The sequence below is a fragment of the Electrophorus electricus genome, chromosome 7 (genome assembly GCF_041902795.1).
Source record: "Electrophorus electricus isolate QZ-2024a chromosome 7, ASM4190279v1, whole genome shotgun sequence".
Taxonomy (NCBI): domain Eukaryota; kingdom Metazoa; phylum Chordata; class Actinopteri; order Gymnotiformes; family Gymnotidae; genus Electrophorus; species Electrophorus electricus.
Window position 1 is genome coordinate 17,543,037 of NC_137503.1, and position 21,445 is coordinate 17,564,481.

Genomic DNA, 21,445 nt, shown 5'->3' on the forward strand with positions numbered 1-21,445 from the left:
GTGAGTAAAAAGAAAAAAGGAATAAATTGTAATCCCATTGTGATGTGTTTTGTATTTGGATTTCTGCATTAATATTTTTGAATTTTATCAACAGCATAATAAACAGACTAATTTAATTATACATAACATTTATTAAATAAACAATAAAGCCTTATATAAATTATAATAGGGTATATAAGGTATATTATTTAACAGACACAGACCAAATTACACAAGCCATCTGTTTTTGAGATTGCATCAGGATGCACATCCATAGAAAATGTAGTTTTCCTTTAAAGTGTGTTCCTGAATCAAGGTTCCACTCAATTTGTTTTTCCTGCTTTCACACCACAAAGATATCTGGATTTGTTTTATTTTCAATGTCAACTTTTCATCCCTTAAAAAATCTCCCTCTCCACTTTTTCTCCCTTCTCTCCTTTTTCTCCTCTTGCAGTATTTCCACTGCAAATCTTGGTCCTTCGTTTCCTGTTTTTTTCTTCATATGAACAAGTTTAAAATGCAAGAATCTCAAGAGCAGATTTGAATCGAATAATATCTTCAGTTCTCTCATCTCCTGAAGAAAATCAAGTACAACCTCTGTCTGGCACCCTTAATTTAGGAGGATATGGTGTATTTCAGAGGAACTCAATCTCAGTCCCCAATGTCCAGTTCCTAAAGATTTTCCAGCCTCCCTTTATCTAGAGGTCAGGTGCAGACGTTTTCTCTGCATATGCATGATTTTCTTAGATTTTCGTATATTCTTATATAATATAATATAATATAATATAATATAATTTCTTATATTTCTGAACCTTCTCTTAGTATTCCAAAGGTCGTTTCAATTCTTAAGAGATTTAGTGTGAATTTGCAGAATTCACATTAAATCTCTTAAGAACTGAGAAATTTGAACTGAGAATTAATAAATTGAGAGGCTCTACTTATCTAGACATTTAAATATCAAATTTTAATTTTCAAATTTCTTTCTTGCTTTAAAAATGATTGCTCATCTGTTACGTTTAGCTTGATATATTAGCTCAGTTAAAATGTTTTTTTTTCTCAGTAAATTGAATAGTGTTCAGACTGTTTGGAACAAGAAAACATTGTATAAATAATTGTGTTTGGTTTTTTTTGATTTTTTTGCTGGGAAGCTTACATTCTTCCTGTTCACTCTCTGATACCCCTATACAGGAATGGCATACTTCCCCACTCCTTTTATATAATCCTAATGGATTGGTAATATATATATATAAAATAGGCTAACATCGTCATACTCCTCACTCCTGCCGTAATTCTCGTAGCCCTCCCAGTAGTCCATGGCGGAATAGTAGGACTCTGAAGAGTCCCTGGATACTAGTAGTTGTGATCGTACTGGTCCCGGTAGTCCAAAGATAGTAGGTAGGAGTCTGCAGAGTCTGACCCTGGACCACAACCAGAGTCCCCCCAAAATCCTCTATGGACACCCTCCCTCGATGTGATGGCAGGGAGTGTGCCCACAAGTATGGAGGATGGTCCAGCATGGGTTGTGTTGGAGGGGCTACGCTGCTTCTTACCCCTTTTCTTCTTCGCCTTGGCTTGAGGCATCCTTCAGTGATCAGTGCTTCTGTGACATTGGGAGGTGAGGCAGGATGTAAAGGCATGCCGTGGTTCACACGTTACTGATGTTTAACAAAATGATGAATCAAATGGCAAACTTGAAGAAAGAAAACTGCATTGACTTATTAACACACAACAAATGGCTAAACACCGTAATCACGGTTGTACAGAATGAAACGTAGAATATGGGGTCAAACGAAGAGTGAGTTGCACACAAGCACTTACATATACACACGAATGATGAGAGACAGGTGTAACACATAATTGACTAACAAGGAGAGGCGTGGTCATGTAGATATACACTCAGACACACACACACACACACACACACACACACACACACACACACACACACACACACACACACACACACACACACACACACACAAAGAAACAAACACACAAACACAAACAATGACAAACCGCAAAAGAACATGTCATTGACCTGGGAGGAGTCTACTGTAGGAGGAGGGGGCTTTGCCATGACAGTTCTGGCCACTGTATTTGGATTTTGACTGCCTAAGTGCAAAGTTCTCTACACTGAACTAGAGTCTTGCTCTAAACAAACTGTCCAGGACTTATGTGATGCTTGCTTCTGGAATTTTCTGGAATTTAATTGAATCTACCAGTTAAATGTTCCCTGTGCCACTGGCTGCAACATATCCCCAAAGCATAATTGATCCACCTCTATGCTTAACAATTGAAGAGGTGTTCATTTAATGAAATTCTGCACCCATTTTTCTCCAAACATACATTTACTCATTGCAGCCAAAACATTTTATTTTAGCATTATCAGTTCACAGTTTGTTTTCAAAATGTATCAGGCTTCTTCAGATGTTCCTTTGTTAACTTGTGACGCTAAATTTTGTGGTGAAGGCACAAAGATTTCCTTCAGATTATTCTTCCATGAAGGTCATATTTTTGCAGGTGTTGCCACTCAGTAGAAAAGTATACCACCACTCCAGAGTTTGCTAAATCTTTCTGAAGGTATTTTTCAATCAAATGTAGGAATTGATTTGTCTTTGTAGCAATCTCTTAGAAAGTTTACTTGGTCTTCCAGACCTTAATTTCACTCCCACATTCGGGTTAATTGGCATTAAAATTATTCTTTTTTTTTTTCTTTTTTTTTAATATAAGAATTTAAATCCTATTTGTAAATGTGATTTTTATTTATTTATTTTAATGCAAATCATTATAGATGTCAGGAAACAACTATATTTGAGTTCATTCAATTATTATTTCCCCATGTTATCACACGTCTGCAAAAATGCTTACGGGAAATTATTGTCCCCATGTTGTTGTCATGCTCAGTTATTATTTCCTCATGTCAGGGGTACAACATTAATCTTATAGCATCACTAGACCCAGTAAAAAGTTAGCCAGCATTTAACATACCAAAACACATATTAGATGACTAAAGCAAAGGCATTACCTACTTAGGTTAGCAAATGCATTTGTTATGTTACAAAAAGGGGGCACTGCTAGCGAGATAACACAAGCTTGTTAAATGAGAAGTATAACCAGTAAAGTACTTATTTTGCAAACCTCTGTTAGCTAGCTAGCAGATATTCACATGTAGTTTTATGTAAACTACATTATGTAATTCACATGAAGTGGTATTTGTTTAAAATGTATGAATTATTGATAAATGGGGTAACACCCCAGATATAGGGAAATTATTAATGATGAATTACTGAAGGTCAGTGTCAATCTCGTTCTGAAATAATAGTGCAAAATGTGTGCAGTGCCCTAATGCTGTTGGTTAAAATATACTTTCAATAACGACCAATTTAATGAATAAATACAGTTTATTGATTAATATAAAAATGTTTAAACATTATAAGGCAGAGGATGTATAAACTAATGGACTTTACTCAGGTATACAGAACTCACTAAAATTATTAGAATGAAAGAAAGAAAAATAAAAGCAGAATGAAATTGAATGAACCATAAGACAAGAAACTTCATACACAGCTTAAAGCAATGGCAACTACACAAGAAGCTCCTTTGACCAAGTAAAATTTGAGGAAAATGCCTTGATAAGAGAGAGTCCTAACAGGGAATTCATAACAGGCAAATGGGCATTGTACCTAATGTTGAAGATAACAGGGGTGATGTATCTAATTCTGGTGTGAGAATAATTGGAAAAGTAGCAGATCTCTATGACATGTTCTACAGGGAGGATGATTATGGGAACAATGGGCTTTGGCACCAAAGCATCGCATATGAATGAAAGAAGAGGCCTGCTTTATGTATTGCAGATTTTAGTCAAATCAGTTGTCTACCTGTGCAAAAAAAGGTCAAAAAGGTTTTATATATACAGTGGGTGAAATCAGTATTTTCTAAGAGAATATATTCCTAAAGATGTGGAGTGTCTGGCCCTGAATCCTGAGAGCTGAAACCCGTCTCTGGTTGTTCCGTCAGTTCCGGATGGGGTAAGGGGTTTAATAGCTACCCAGGAGGTATACGGAAAAGATCCGGAGGGTTTGTAACCCAATGCGACCTTTTTTTTGGTTACCACCCCGTTTGCCCGACCATGCCCAGGTCTCTTTTATGATCTCTAGGCTTACTGAGAAAGCCCGTACTTGGGGGACCGCGTTGGTTACTAACACATCCCCGCTTATGAACGAGAGTTGAAAGCCGTGTTCTCTCACCCCCAGCAAAGGAGACCATGTGGACAAGCCTTTCTACGCCTGAGACAGGGATCCAGATCAGCGGTTGATTACACGATGGAATTCCGAACCCTTGCGGCAGGAGCAAAATGGAACGAACCAGCTTCGGTGGATGCCTTCCTATGCGGTCTGAAGGTGGAGCTGCAGGCAGAGATAGCCTGCAAACAGGAGGCGGCTATGCCAAATGATGCAGTGCATTCATGTATGATCGCCTGCTGCAAGAAAGACGTCATCACCTGGAGCGGATGATACCCCGTCTGGAGAGTACCCTGTCGAGAGGACAGGTAGAAACACCAGAGGAACCCATGCAAGTGGGCATGGTCGGGGTCCATCGTAACCCGAGAGAGTGGAGGAAGAACAACCATCTGGTGAGTTACTCCCCTGCCAGATTCATGTGTATAATCCTGGTTAAAACCTGCCACGGTGCTTGTCGACTCAGGAGCGATTCCTTTGCCCACCCCTCTAAGACTCCAAACGCTAGACGGAGGACCGGTGGGATCGGGTTACATAACTCAAGTCACACCTCGTGTAGTGCTAAGAACGACCTTGTAGTGTAGTGCTAGGAACACGTTGAGCACATAACGTTTTATCTCCTTTCTTTCCTTTCCCAACCACTCACGTTAGGTGTACCCTGGCTAAGGGTGCATAACCCCCACATAAGATGTTCCGAGAGCCATATCATCGAGTGGGTGGTTTCCTGCGAAGGAAAATGCCTTCATCCCCGGACAGTGCCTCTCCGGTCAATGACCATCGAGAGCCCCGAAACGGACAAAAAGCTCACGGATCCCTGGGAGTATAGCGACCTGGTGCTGGCATTTAGCCCTGCGAAGGCCTCCCAGCTCCCTCCTCACATGCTAAAGGAGTGTGCGGTTCCTCCTATGTGTAGGATCTACCCTCTTTCCCTGGAAGAGGAACGGACAATGGGACAATATATAAAGGAGGCTTTGCATCAGGGCTACATTTGTCCCTCCACCTCTCCGGCTTTGGCCAGTGTCTTCTTTGTGAAGAAGAAGGATGGGGGACCAAGACCCTGCATGGACTACCGGGGCTTAAATGAACTGTTAATACCATACACTTACCCTCTACCCTTAATACCCACTGCACTAGAACAGTTAAGGGGAGTCCCTTACTTCACTAAACTAGATCTACACAGCACCTATAACTTAATAAGGTTTAGGGAGGGTGACGAGTGGAAGAACGCTTTTAGCATAACCTCAGGGCACTATGAGTACCTAGTTCTGCCATACGGTCTCCCCACAGCTCCCTCGATATTTCAGGCTTACAATAATGAGGTCCTAAGGGAGTTTCTGAATAGATCTGTCATTGCCAATAACGACAACATCCTGATCTAAGGGCTGTCCTCCTTGTCCTTTTGCAGAACCACCTGTAACTGCAAGCTTGAGTTCCACTGCAAAGAGGTGAGCTTCCTAGGGTACATTATCTGCGAGGGCACGCAACCCAGTAAGGTGGACGTAGTGAGGGACTAGTCCAACCCTAGGACGTGGCAGGAACTACAAAGCGTCATAGGGTTTGCCAATTTTTATCCGAGGTTTACCAGATCCTTCAGCACCCTCACCCAGCCCCTCACAGACCTACTCCAGGGACAGGCCAAAAGGTTGAGATGTAACCCCAAGGCAGAGAAGTCATTCAAGGCACTCAAAACTGCTTTCTCGACCACTCCAGTTTTGTAGCGACCGGTTTCCGAGAGACCGTTTGTGGTAGAAGTGGATACATCGGACATGGGGGTGGGTGCAGTTTTGTCGCAACACAGAGGAAAGGCGGGACAACTCAAACCCATTGCATATTTCTCTAAGAAGCTGAGCTCTGCAGAGAGAAACTACAGGGTAGGAGATCATGAGCTCCTCGCCATGAAACTCACATTGGAAGAATGGAGACCTTGGCTGGAGGGAGCGCGATACCCCTGCACGGTCATAACGGACCATAAGAACATGGAGTATCTCCAAACTGGCAAGAGACTGAATTCGAGGCAAGCCCGTTGGTCACTTTTTTTTCTTCAGATTCTGGTTTCAGGTCACCGACAGACCGGGAGAGAGGAATGTCTGGGCAGACGCGCTCTCACTGTAGCATAATGTGGAGGCACCTAACTGTCTCTTCATGCCTCCCCAACACCGCGACACCCTCATAATGTAGGCACACACCTTGGTGGGAACGGGACATCTGGGGTCCACACGCATGGCATAACTCCTGAGCTTGTGTTACTGGTGGCCCACCATGCATAAAGAGATAGTAAAGCATGTGGCATCATGTGCGGAGTGTGCCCACAGTAAAACAACACGCACCCCTCCTGCAGGTAAGCTGCTACCCTTACCCACTCCTCTATGCCCTTGGTCGCCCATAGCCATTGATTTCGTTACAGACCTGCCCATCTCGGAGGAGAACACGGCGATACTGGTGATTGTTGACCAATTCTCTAAAATGGTAAGATTTGTTCCGTTGAAAGGGCTACCTACGGCCTGGGAGACGGCTGACCAGCTCTCCTGTGAAGTATTAGTGTTCGGGCTGCCGGAGGACATTGTCTTGGACAGAAGCATGCAATTCACTTCCAAAGTCTGGGAGGAACTGCTGGGTAAACTGAACATCATGGTCAGCCTCACGTCAGGATACCACCCCCAAGCAAATGGGCAAGTAGAGAGAGTGAATCAAGAACTGCGTAAGTTCTTGCGCTCACATAGCCAGCAACATCCAGAGACCTGGAGTACATTATCACCCCTGGGCTGAGTATGCCCAAAACTCACTGCATCATGCAGGCACGGGAATGACACCTTTTAAATGTGTTTTAGGATATCAGCCACTGCTTTATCCCTGGAATCCGTCCACCACCGACCAACCAGCCATGGAAGAGTGGTGTTGGCACAGTGAGCAGGTTTGGGAGGAAGCGCATCAAAAATTGTTAGGCGATCGCCAATTACAAGAGAAAGGTGGATAAGAGACGTGAAGAGACCCCTCGATTTCAGCCGGGACAAAAGGTGTGGGTCTCCACGAAAGATGGCATGCAGGTACCACAGGGAAGCTTAGAGCGAAGTACCAAAGCCCATACACCATAAAGGAGTGGGTTAATGACGTTACTTACCCAATAGGTTTGCCTGGAAACAGCAGGGCATCACGGGCGTTCCACGTGTCCGCCCTAAAACCGGTGGTGGAGGGTCCCCTTGCAGAGGGTCACGTCTGAGGTGCTCCTCCTCCGCCCCTGGATGTTGATGGGAGGCCAGCTTACAGGGTGAGGGCCCTGCTCGATTCGAGGAGGAGAGGGGCAGGACTACAGTACCTAGTTGACTGGGAGGGGTATGGCCCGGAGGAACGGAGCTGGATACCGGCCTCCCAGGTATTGGACCCTGGCCTCACCACCTCCTTCCACAGGGAGCACCCGATGAAGAATGCTCCGTGGCGGTCGGGGCGGCCTCACGCCAGGAGGCTGGTGGTGTCTTCAGAGGGGGGTTCTGTCACGGTAGACTGGTCATCCACCAAGAGAGAAACGACCGCTCACATTAGGGACCAACCCACCTCCACATTGCTGGCATTTGAGTTAAAGTGGAGCTGTGTGCCTGTTACTGATCCAGCCACAGGCCCATACATCTGGTCCGTCAAGAGTCACTCTTATCTAATCAGTCCATAAAACCTTTGAAAAATCTGTCTTCTGATATTGCTTGGCGCAGTCTTGATCTTTCACCTTATGTGTCTTGTTCAGTGGTGGTCAGGTTTCAGCCTTCCTTACCTTGGCCATGTCTCTGAGTACTGAACACCTTGTACTTCTGGCCACTCCAGTTAGGTTGCAGTTCAGGAATATGACAGCACAGGAGGATAATAGGTTCCTGGTCACTTCACGTTTGTTTCTTCTAATATTTTTTTTCTCAACACGTTTCTTGCGATCCTGTTGACTGTTTGCAACAAAACATTTGATGGTTCTGTGATCTTGCAATATCTTAGCAATTTTAAGAGTGCTGCATCCCTCTGAGAGACTTTTTACAATTTTTGACTTTTCATAGTCAGTTAAATCTCTTTATGGCACATTAGCTGCCTAATAAATATGCACATCTTGATATAGAGTGTTTATCTCCTTAGGCCACACCCTCCCTCATTACACAAATATACATCACCTGATATGCTTAAATCCAATAAGCATACTAGTTTATATAGCTTGGAGCTGGAAAATATGCATACAAATTATATAGTCAAAATGATATAGTCTCTTGCCTAGTAATTGTGCACAGTTTACATGTATCAGTCCAATTTACAAGTGTGCTCTATTAACCATTATTTACATTATCAATCAATATCTATCTTAGATATAATCACCAAAGCAAATTTAAGAAGAATCTTATTTAACAGTCTGGCCTGCAGTAACATAGACTAACAATCTTGCAATCTAGTGTGCAGGATAATGTTTCTGTTGGCCTGTGGTCTTGTGCCTACACACATCACAGTCATGCTGATATTCAGTATAAGAGCACTCCCTCTTATGTAATATTGCTTAGTTATTATAATGATCATTGCTCAGTAATTCCACAGCAATTCCTCTTTGCATGACACAGCTACACTGTCAACATATGTATGACACAGCTGCTAACGGTTAGCTAGTCATCTTTCTCCTTCAAGTTTTTCTCCATGCATTGTTGTTATGGGAAAACAGAAATTTGGAAAAACTTTGCATTGAGTGAAGAATTTGTAGTGCTGGAAAAAAAAATTATTAGGGAAATTTGAGGATTGAAAATAGCAAAATGCTTTAAATAAATTTTTTAATGGTACAGAAAGCAGAAAATTGGAATTTTGACTCAGAAACCCACTGTTTTACCCTTCAGGAGATTGATATATTTCGGACACACCTAATCTTAAACATTATTTGGTCTCCATGCCTAATGTTCTCCTGCTCTAGCCTCCCAAGTCGGCTCTGAGCCACTCAAAATATTGTCCATCTCCATTCATTTTAGGTTAAATGTGTTAGTTAATGTGCCATTTAAGTGTGAATTTCCCATAGTGGTCTGTGCTGCACCATGCAACACCATGGTCATAGATATGATTTGCAGGGAGTACATATGTCATCATACTTATAAATATGTAAGACATTCTGGATAAGAGCATTTGCGAACCTCTGAAAATGTAAGTGTGACATACACCACAATTTCTATGGATTATGTCATATTGGACTAGTAGAACTGCAGGTGCAAGACATGTCAAATTGAGACAAGATATGAATTAATCTGTTTTCAAGAAGTTATTATCTTAAGGATAATCACTTGCCTAAATTTCCTGTAATGGTCCTTAATTTTTTTAAATATTTTTTTTTTTCAATAAAGATATGGCAATGTAAAATCCGTTAAGTTTTGTTTGTTAATTATATTAATTATGATAACCTCAGGAAATACAGAATTCCTGAGTTTAAACTCTTTCTGTATATATGTGTAATTCTATGTGCATGTGTGTGTGTGTGTGTGTGTGTGTGTGTGTGTGTGTGTGTGTGTGCGTGTGTGTGCGTGCACGCACGCACTCATATGTACAGGAAGGTGGTGCGGAGGGCTAGTCTGTCACTCAGACACAACCTATGCCAAAAAGAGTATGAAACAGAGGCTATTGTATGGCGAGGTGGAAGAGAGGAAGAGGAGGAGAGAGAGAAGGAGTCTGATCAGGAAAACAGCCACACAGTGAGTTATTTGTTTATTTCCTTTTTTGAGTTGTTTTTACTTACTTTACGCACATGGCTGCTTACCAACCCACAGTATAAACAGCGTCATCAAGTTTATGGATGAAACAATTGTAATGGGGCTGAAGTGCAATACAGACCATTCTGACTACAGGGATGAGGTTTGCAAATTGTCAGGATGGTGCTCCATTAACAATCTGGAATTCACCACCTCCATAACAACAACAACAAAAAAATATCAGCTTCCAAAAACAGAAGGTGAATCCTTCTCTACTCTACATTAATGGACAGTAACAAAGTGGAGAGAATGCCCAGTTTCTAATTCTTTGGCAATCACATCTCCCAGAACCTCACATGGATTGTCAACACCACTTTTTTGGTGAAAAGTGGACAGAAACAACTATATTTCCTAAGGAAACTATGGAATCTAAGAAACGTCTGGCACTTCTTACTCTACTACATAGAAAGCATACTTGCCTGCTCAGTGGCTGACAATAAGGTCAAGTCAAATTTATTTATATAATACTTTTTAATAACAAAAGTTGTCAGAAAGCATATTTACAAATGTAATAAACAAGCCAGAGGCTACAGGGGCACATAAAACCGCACTGGGCAAAACTAAGAAAGAAACTTGGGAGGACCAAGACTCAAGAGGGACCCCTTCCTCCTTCATGTTTACTCCAAGTAGCCACTTCTGTTTAGATTTGGGGGGTGTCTTACCTACTGTGGTGGATTTATGGTGGGTGAGCTGTTTCTGCATCCATTAGAGAGTAGATGGGGTACCTGGATGGATATGGTAGCATGAGTCTGAGGGCCCCAGGTTCTGCACCTTTTATATACAAAAGTTAACCAAAAGCTGTGGGGCCAGACCATTCAGTGCTTTATGTGTCAAAAAGAGTTTTTAAATCAAATAAAAAAAGGACTCTGCCTGCTGCATTCTGTACAAATTGGAGTTTATTTAATAACTTTTTAGAGTATCCAATTAGGTAACCATTACAATAATATAACCTTGATAAAAGTATGGACCAATTTTGCTGCATTTAATAAGTATGTTTCAGTGTAGCAATTGTTGCAAAGTGGAAAAGGGGCAGTTTTAGAAAGATTACAAATGCCATACTAGAGTCAGTAATAACAAGCTTTTACAACAGTTTTGGGTGTTACTGAAAAGCCATGAAGATTGTATATAATAAATCCTTATGGGCCGATAAGATAGAGGTGGTACTGTTTGGACCGAAGGCCTGTTTGCATCTTGCAGCCTTGGGTCCAAGCAGTAGCATCCCAGTCTTATCCAAGTTCAAAAAAAGAAAGTTACTTGCCATCCAGTTTTTTTTTTTTTTAATTTGCTTTAAGCAGTCCTCAAGTGTATGGACATCACCAGGATTAGCAGATACTGTGATGAGAGGAGGCGAAGCAGGATGCGGGGATGAGTCACGTTGAACAAAAACATACATTTATTTACACACACTACTTAGCACACAGGCTAATGGGTCAAACATCGACAACATCTGCGATAAAACGAGACTTATATACGTGTACGATAACAAGGATCAGGTGAGAAACACGAGGGGGCATGGCCATGCAGACGAACACACACAGACAGACATTTCGGGGGGCGGCGGCGTACCGTGACAGATATATACATTGTCTGGCCAAAAAAAAAGAGTCACACACTCTAATATTTCGTTGGACTGCCTTTAGCTTTGATTACAGCACACATTCCCTGTGGCATCATTTCCACAAGCTTCTGCAATGTCACAACATTTATTTCTGTCCAGAGTTGCATTAATTTTTCCCCAAGATCTTGTACTGATGATGGGAGCTTTGGACCACTGCGCAAAGTCTTCTCCAGCACATCCCAAAGATTCTCAATGGGATTCAGGTCTGGACTCTGTTGTGGCCAGTCCATGTGTGAAAATGATGTCTCATGCTCCCTGAACCACTCTTTCACAATTTGATCCCGATGAATCCTGGCATTATCATCTGGAATATGCCCATGCCATCAGGGAAGAAAAAATCCATTGATGGAATAATCTGGTCATTCAGTAATTTCAGGTAGTCAGCTGACCTCATTCTTTGGGCACATAACATTGCTGAACCTAGACCTGACCAACTGCAGCAACCCCAGATCATAGCATTGACCCCACAGGCTTGTACAGCAGGCACTAGGCATGATCGGTGCCTAACTTCAGCCGCCTCTCTTCTTACCCTGATGCACCTATCACTCTGGAACAGCGTAAATCTGGATTCATCAGAGCACATTCCATTGCTCCAGAGTCTAATCTTTATGCTCCCTAGCAAATTGAAGCCATTTTTGTCAGTAAGTCTCACTGACAAGTGGTTTTCTTAAGGCTACACAGCTGTTTAGTCCCAATCCCTTGAGTTCCCTTCGCATTGTGCGTGTGGAAATGCTCTTACTTTAAATATTAAACATATTAAACATATCCCTGAGTTCTACTGTTGTTTTTCTATGATATGATTTCGCCACACGTTTAAGTTATCGCTGATCATGATCATTCAGGATTTTTTTCCGACCACATTCCTTCCTTGAAGATGATGTATCCCCACTGTCATTCCACTTTTTAATAATGTGTTGGACAGTTCTTAACCCAATTTTAGTAGTTTCAGCAATCTCCTTAGATGTTTCCTCTGCTTGATGCATGCCTATAATTTAACCCTTCTGAAACAGATTAACATCTTTTCCACGACCACAGGATATGTCTTTCGACATGGTTGTTTAAGAAATGAGAAGCTACTCACTGCATCAGTTACGGTTAAATAACTTGTTGCCAGCTGAAACATAATCACCCATGCAGTAATTATCCAATGGGAGGCTCTTACCTATTTGCTTAGTTAAATCCAGGTGGTGACCCCTTTTTTTTTGGCCAGGCATTGTATTTGAATAGTGCCTTTTGAAAATAGAATGTCAAATTGTATACACTGTTTTGAGATCAGTAATGTCCGAATTGTGACGATAGTGGAATATTGACAGGATAGTAGTAATAAGCTAAATAGTACAAGTAGGTATAGATAAGTAGTATGAAGTACTACCGGAAGTAGTGAAATAATTGGGCAAGTTTAAATAAAATCTATGAAAATCAGTGGAAGAAGTGAGGGATAAGAAATTACTTTCTGGATTTCTTAAATAAAAAATGAAAGTAGGACAACTTTGTTAACTTTTTCCCATGGGGAAATTTGCCTTGGACACTGACAGCTCCTCTACTACACAATCATATAGATTCACTCTCTCAAACACACACAAAAACATACACAAAAATCAATACAGAAATCTTAATCAGTTCATTCCTACATTGCTCAACGGATACTTGTTCCACCACCCTATGCATCTCACATGTCATGAGCATGAGAAGGATTGGAAACAATTTTCGCTGCCTGTTTTATCACGTTTTTCCGGTCATCCAGCAAAAGGGACATGCCCACTCCTGCTCAGGATCACACCACCTACCTGCCCCACTCCCAGTCATCTAACTATTAATTGTGTTCACCTGTTCCTTATTTTCATTCACCACTATTTAAACCCACAGGTCCCAGAAAGTAGTGCTGCACATGGACCATGGAGCTGTGTGTCACTACACGGTGCAACGCTACATGGAGAGTTTCATTGGTTTTTCTCTTTTCATCAGTGCTTTCAGACTTTAACTTAGTGTGGATAATAAAGAGTACTTACCCACAACCTCGCCTCTTGCTTCCTCTGTGCCGCCCATGTCACGTTTAAGAAGTATGTGCTCGAAGACCTTCTGTAATGAGTTCTGCATACCTCGATTTTCATAGCAATTTTTCTAATTTGATGAATCTGTCCCTTCAGATGTTATCAAACCTGGATGAAATACTGTAACAACGTTCTCAATAGCAGAATAATAAAAATTTTAAATCCTTTTTTGGTCTGCCCATAATATTCATAGAGAAAATACAGTCTTTGTTGTACCTTAAAGCAAAAGCTATGCACATGGTAAAGCCCACATGATTAGAGTAGTGTAGTCAGTCAGCTGGAACACTATATTTTAATTTTAAATGTTAATTATCTACTGTATATGTGAATACTAATTTATACTAGACAATTGTATGTACAATTTATAAAATTAACATTTGCTCAGAATACTATTAGAAATTATTTAACTTCTGCTGGTAATAACAAAAAGTCTCAGCTGTATGATTGGTGGTTTGTGGTAAATTTTTTATCAAGAATTCAGGCTTTGATATTTACAAGTTGTCCAGCCACAACATGTTATATGAGCTTGTTAAAAAATGAATGGTCATCCAAATACTCCAAAAATGTATCAGACAGCACTTTTACAATTATGTCCACTACAACAGGAAAACTCATGAAGCGTTCATAGGTTTAAACAATAATGAAAACATCTTATTTTTTTCAGTGCCAGGGGCTTGATTTTTTTTTTTATATTTCGTATAAAAAAATCAAACATTTGAGAATAGTTGCATTCTTCTTCCACAAAACAGCTGTATATACAAGTATAGCTCATTGTTAGTTATATTCATGTTTTGCTCAGTATTCCCATTATTCTGTAATTAATTGTCTTGTATCATGATTTTCTCTGCTATTGTAACTTATGTTTTGCTCATTTTCCCATCTGTTGTTCTCCCAGGTGAAGTCTGTGAAGTGGCACAGAGCAAATCATATCTTAAAAGATGGTGATCAACAAACTTACTCTGTCTCAACTAAAACCTGCATTAGAGCTTCTTCCACTTCTAATAGAAACTCATTGACTCCTGAAGCGAGTTTGACTACCTCTAAGGACTCTTGGACCAGGAATCGTGCTCAGACACTTTCTGAACTCAAAAAACAGCGAGCTGCAGCCAAACTTCTTAGTCATCCCATTCTCAATGGTCACATTAACAATGGATCCATGGCTGCAAAAAAGGCTCAGAACAGTTATGAGGACCACTGCATGCCAGTTGTCTCCTCCAATGGCAACACAATTTATTTCACTCTTGCTAGTGGAGACCCCCCTCTCCTCAAACTCAAGCAACCAATAGAGGAGGAGGAAGAGACCAATAGTCACGGATGCTGCTGCATTTCATAGGTCAAATAGTGGGCCATGTCACAGCATCATGGAGCAGCTAACTGAATGGACACTGTGGGAAAACTGAATTCAAATAAGAGCTGAAAGCAAACCCTAGCTGATAAGGCATGTAGGTCTTAACATTGCGTAAATGGCACAAACAATTAAAATATAAGAAATACATAAAATATTTGATTTTATTTAAATCTGTATTGCACTTGCCTTTGCATAACACTGTTTACCACAAGCATGCTGCCATTCTTTTCTAGTCTTCTTATTGTTATGAAATGTACATCAGCACCTTTATTGCCAATCAGCTGAAAATTAAATATCTCTCTCTCTCACATACACACACATGCACACATCAGCCATAACATTAAAACCACCTGCCTAATATTGTGTAGGTCCCCATTGTGTCTCCAAAACAGCTCTGACCTATTGTGGCATGGACTGCACAAGACCTCTGAAGGTGTCCTGTGGGCTCAGGCACCAAGATGTTAGCAGCAGATCTTTTAAATTCTGTAAGTTGCGAGGTGGATCCTCCATGGATTGGATTTGTTTTTCCAGCACATCCCAGAGAGGCTTGATAAGATTGAAATTCGGGGGACTTTGGAGGCCAATTCAACACCTAGAATGTTTCATTATGTTCATCAAACCATTCCTAAACATTTTTGCAGTGTGAAAGAGGCCACTGGCATTAGGGAATACCATTGCCATGAAGGGATACACTTGATTTGCAAAGTTTAGGTAGGTGGTACATGTTACAGTAATTGCTACATGAAGGCCCAGACCCAATGTTTGCATGTAGAAATGGTCCCAGATCATCACACTGCCTTCACTGGCTTGTCATCTTCCTATAGTGTATCCTGGTGCCATCTCTTCCCCAGGTAAGCAATGCACACGCACCCAGCTGTCCACATGATATTCACTATTGTAAGAACTGTCACAAGTGGACTGGGTTCAGCATGAGCACTTTGATGTGTTTGTGGTTACACCGTCTCTCATGCAGCAGGTCAAGTCAAATGTATTTATTTACAAGGTTTTCACAAAGCAGTTTTACAAATGTATGGGTGCAGGTCCTTAATGAGCAAGCCAGATGCAACAGTGGCAAGAAATAACTCCCTGAGAGTTAAGGAAGAAACCTTGAGAGGACCAAGACTCAAGAATCCTCCTTGATGTGGCCAAGCTAATGAATGGTCCACAACATTGTTTAGTACAAGTAGCCACATCAGTACAGATGTGGGAGGCTCAGATACTCAGTTGGGTTTATGGCCAAGCTCTTTCTGCATTCATTGGAGTAGATGACATGGCTGGATGGATGTCATCCAGTTAATCTACTGGCAGCACCAGTATGTCATTTTATGGTGTCATCTTATATACTTTGATTATATGCCAATATACTGTCTAGTCGAGTACTGGCATCATCTCCACACTAACATGCAAATTAAAAAAAAAAAATGTTGGAACTGTAAAGATGAAGAACACACAAATTACATTATATTTACAGCATTTGGCTGATGCCTTTATCCAGAGTAACTTACAGTTCTGAGTGAACACATCTTAAGGAATTGAGGGTTAGGGGTCTTGCTCAGGGGCCCAACAGTGGCATCTTGCAACCTTCTGATTACTTGTCAAGTACCTTAACCACTGAGCTGTGTAGTAGATGTGCTGGTAGTCAGTGTGCAGCTCTAGCAGCATAACTAAAAAGGAAGGGCCAAAGACATTGCATTCCCCCCATATCATCATCATCATCACAAATCTGATTGAATGAAATGGCTGGGCAACACTTTTAACATGTCAGATTACCAGAAAACTCTATGAGCTGGGGCCCCAGGCTTTGTGTCTACATTATTACATTAACCAAAATCTTGAGTGAATAAGTCATTTTGGCATTAGTGCTTGTCCCTTATTGTTAATTTCATTTTGTGATCTATTTTACAAAGGTGGTACTAAGATCTAAAAGTAAAAAATATATATATCCTTTTTCACAGAATATTAAAAGATCATTAATTACCTTTGTTAGCACACTTTCAGAGCTGTGATCTCTAAATCCACACTGAAATAATTTATGGACATCATGTTTCTGAAAATAGGCACATCATTGTGACAAAACTGCTTTTTCTAGTATTTTAGCAATAAAGGGCAAAGTTGAAATTGGCCTGAAAGCTTGTGGGGATTAATCAGTGGTTTAACAGCTCCACATTTTTATAGATTTCCAAATATAACCCAGGCCAAGAGTGTAAAATTGCTTTAGACATTGTAGTGCTTTGAATAAACTAGTAAACAGTACAGGTGCAGGATTTAGAAGAACTTAGCAAATTAGCTTCTCAAGACAAACTGGAGAATGAAATAGTCTAATTGAGTTAACTAAGCAGCTAACCATTAGTTAATCAGGCAGCTGCGAAATGCATTTGCAGGTCAACAGTCTGACGAAGTGCAGTGAATGTTTTTCTTTTAGTACTTTGTATCTCGCCACTGAAAAATAATACATTTCTGACTAATACATTCCTGATAGATAATTCAATTTAGACTCCTGGTTAATTTCGATATGGTATTAAATAGGAATCTTGGATTGTTTTTATTTTTCCATTAGAGATGATAAATAGTGATTTTACTGAAATGGGGACATGCTTATATTGAAGTTAGGCTATTTTTCCATATAGCTTTAAATTCCTCTAATTTATTATTTTGCTATTTATGTTCCAAGTTTTGTGCAGTTTGTTTTAAACCATTGTACCAAGTCATTGGCACCTTGGTACTATAACCAATGTCTTCTTGAATAAAGTTAGTCTAAATGAATTCTGAACATGTTTGGTTCTGAACATGTTATGATCAAATCATTCTGGATTGACAAATAAATCAACTTTAATAAATCTGGTAAATGATCAATAAACCCAGATATAGTGGCAAATGTAATAGTTCACTTAATTTGATAATGGGGTGGCATATGAATATCGCAGTTCAAACACACTTAAAGAAATTATAAGAAACTAATTGGATTATTGCCTTACTTTGTCTTTCAATAGTGAAAGATAAGATTATGTATAGGCTGAGTGATGCCCATAGAATAAATAATTGATTCAAAGTTCATTTTAAAACTTTTAAGTGAATATTGAAATCACGATTACTGCCTTATCCAATAATACTATGCATGATAAAAAAGTAAAAAGATCTTGTAGAATTTCTGAATAAGGGCCTGGAGCTAAATGGTAGCTATTTAGCATAAACAACTAACATTTTATTGATTGACAATGACTGTTACATTGAATACATTTCTTTGACATATATTTTGGCTACACCACACCCACAGGAGTTATGAGCATAGCTAAAGCCAGAAGGAGAGGATTCATTCAGGGCTTATCTGGTCTGTTCCAAATGAAACAAAGCATTCTCAAATTATGGTCAGTAATGATTTTATTAACAATTAGTGCTTCAGATGACAAAGCAATTTATTAGGATTATTTAGTAATCCTAGTTTCAGATTAGAGTTGGTATTAGCATTATCTAGTTATTAACACAGATTTTATAGGATCTATTTTTGAAAATGAGGTGAATCTCTGTGCAGCTCACATACACTCATCTTAACCTGTTTATTGCCTGATCTTGGCTCTGTTTAGTCAGAAAGCTGAGATCCATTGTGTATTCTGGCACCTTTCTATCACATCCAGCAATATTGCAGCAATTTGTGCTACAGTAGCTCTACTGTGGGATCAGATTAGAAGGGCTTGCCTTCACTTCCCTAGCCTTCACTTGCCATGAGTTCACCAGTTGTCCTTCCTTGGACCACTTTTGGTAGGTACTAACCATGGCATACTGGGGACATGCCCTTTTGGGGAAGCCCTGACCACAATTTGACCTTTGTTAAAGTCAATCAGATCCTCTTGTTTGCCCTTTTTTTTCTGCTTTGCACCCATCAACTTCAAAAAAGACTTGCTGCCTAATATATCGCACCCCTTGACAGGTGCCACCAATATATTGCACCCCTTGACAGGTGGCACTGTATTTGGGGGTGGGGGAAATCCAGTGCAGCACAATGTAGCACTGTGTATCTACATGTTGATAAGGTAGAGAAATGTTCAACCTGCAGAACTGTGTAATGTTGGACATTTCTTGTTATATTTTATAGAATGTGGAATCAAAGTAATAAAATGTGTGAATATACATATGTACACACATTAATTTATCTACAGAAAATGTTTATTGAATGATTATTTACCAAAAGAATAACGGGTATTTAGGCTGACGTGTGCTAGTAGGCCTTGTTGCGTTGTCTTGCTTTGTTGTAATTTGGGATAGAAATTAAGTTTAAATGTTTACATGCATGTTTGAACAAGTTAATTCTTTATTAAACACAACTTTAGCGCTGAGACAGAGTTAACGTTTAGCAGTTTGATTTAGATTTTTACAATATATACATGTGAGAGTTTATTTTAAGGTCTAGAAATAATGCCCACCCTGTAAATTATTCACATCCTTTTTGGATTAAATCTAAGGTGTTTGTGTTTCATTTGTAGACGCCTTGTTAAATGTATTGACTCCTATTAATGAATTTATAGAAAGCAAAAGTAAAATGAGGAGGAAATTGAAACAGAATAAAGAATTATATGCTCAAATTTCTCATTTGAGAATGCCCTTCTTTAACTGTATGAAGTAAACTGAAATCATAAAAACACTGAAAAAGGAAGGAAATTACACAATTATCTTTTGATCTATATAGTTCAGGTTTTAATGGTTTAAAAGTTCCAGTGTGCTGCATGTTCCACATGTATTACTTTCAATCTTGCTTCCAGCAAAAAAACAAACAAACCAAAAAACCATTGAAATAATTGCCAATTAATAAATATAATTGTTAGTTGTAATCTGTGCAGGAAACTTGTGTTTAATTATGTATTTAATTATGTATAAGTTTGACTGTTGTAAAAAGAACTGTTCTACCAGGAATTGTATTTATCAAAGGTTGGAAAAAAAACAATGACACATGATATACAAATGAATTTGACAAAAAATCATTTGAAATAGAATCGTTTTAAATAGATTTTTTATGATGGTATTTGTTATCAATGCCAACAATACAAGTAGAGTTTGTGATAAGTGTTAAGATCATCTTCTATGAGTAATAAGTTTTTAGAATTTCCGGCTGACAAAGCTGATATGTTGCTTTTTCTGTATGGACGGTAGGACTAAAGTAGTATTTTATGACGCTCTTATGTTTTTTATGGTCCAGAAAGGTCATTCCAAGAAAAAGATACAATGTTTACATATAATGTATACAATAGGATTACATATGTACTTCACATAAAGCCAAATTTACTGCCATTTTTGCAAATCTACATCATGGTCAGCAAATTGATAATAAATGAATGTATTTTCACCATATTTTGGTCAAAAATATGTAGTTTTATTATCTGTAACATTATGTGGGACCTAAAATCTCTGTACCATTTTAAATGTCTTACTTTCTCACAGGGTCCTAAATAGTCTTCCAGATGATAAATATGTAGAGTGTAGCAGCCTCTCAGGGATTATCAGAAGTATTCTGTCACTAATATATCAGTATTAGTTTGCTAATGCTAATACAGTCATTCATTCTACATCTTAACACTAACACTGTATCCTGTTTGTTTAATCAAAAAGAAATATTTCAAAAATATTTAAATTGATTTTAAATTTGTGTCATTCTCTTCTGTCTAAAATTGCAATAGATATATAGTGTTGTTTTTAATGTGAGACATATTTTCGAACATTTTTTATATTTATCATTTTTAAAATGTTTTCTACTTTGTATCCTAATCTTTTGGTGTTTTACATTTATATTTCATTTTCTTGTACAGTGCCCCCCTTCTTGTACAGTGCCCCTTTAAGTGAATTATTTTACATTTCCATTTAACTGCCCATAATTCATAATTTCTTGAAGTCTGGAATTTTCTAAACCAGATAAGGAATAACCAGATAACATGTTATTTACTAATTTTATAATTAATAGAGCACACTGACTGCGGTTTTGAGATATTTTTGAATAAACTGTAAATTATGTGCACACAATTTCATATCAATATCAGATTTTTAATTTATTTGAAAGTCATGTTTTAATATTTTTTTCCACAATTCCATATGTCCTCAGGATACACAAAAACTGCTCATTACTACGAATTACTTATTGTTTGACTACAAATGCAGCATCATTAGTTTTTATAAAAAGCTTTATTTATGCTTATAAGTTTTTGTGCGCACGCATATTTTACACAAGAGCGCAATAAAATAAAATTAAATGGAATTATTTAAGATCAAATTAAAAACAAAGCAAAGATAAACAGAAAAATGACATGGAAAAAAAAGTGGTGTATGATGATCACCTACAGAGAGTCATGTATGGTCTGAAGTGCAGAGTAGGTAGGGCAGGTAAATAGAAAGCCATGTGTCCTGTTGGGTGTCAGCAGTGTTGGTAGCTCAAAGTGCTCTTTAAAATGGGAAAGGACACAAGTAAGGGGGAAATGCTAATGGACACA

The 21,445-nt window shown here is 39.2% G+C and overlaps 1 protein-coding gene across 1 annotated transcript in view; it reads left to right on the forward strand.

The window, feature by feature from the left end:
• The window catches only part of ppp1r16b (protein phosphatase 1, regulatory subunit 16B), a 79,325-nt gene extending 58,354 nt beyond the window's left edge, over window positions 1–20,971 (forward strand). The window contains 2 exon segments of the mRNA XM_081716883.1: window positions 9,760–9,901; window positions 14,523–20,971. Coding sequence (XP_081573009.1) covers window positions 9,760–9,901; window positions 14,523–14,960 — 580 coding nt within the window. The 3' untranslated portion in view covers window positions 14,961–20,971.
• Window positions 20,972–21,445: the final 474 nt, after the last annotated feature.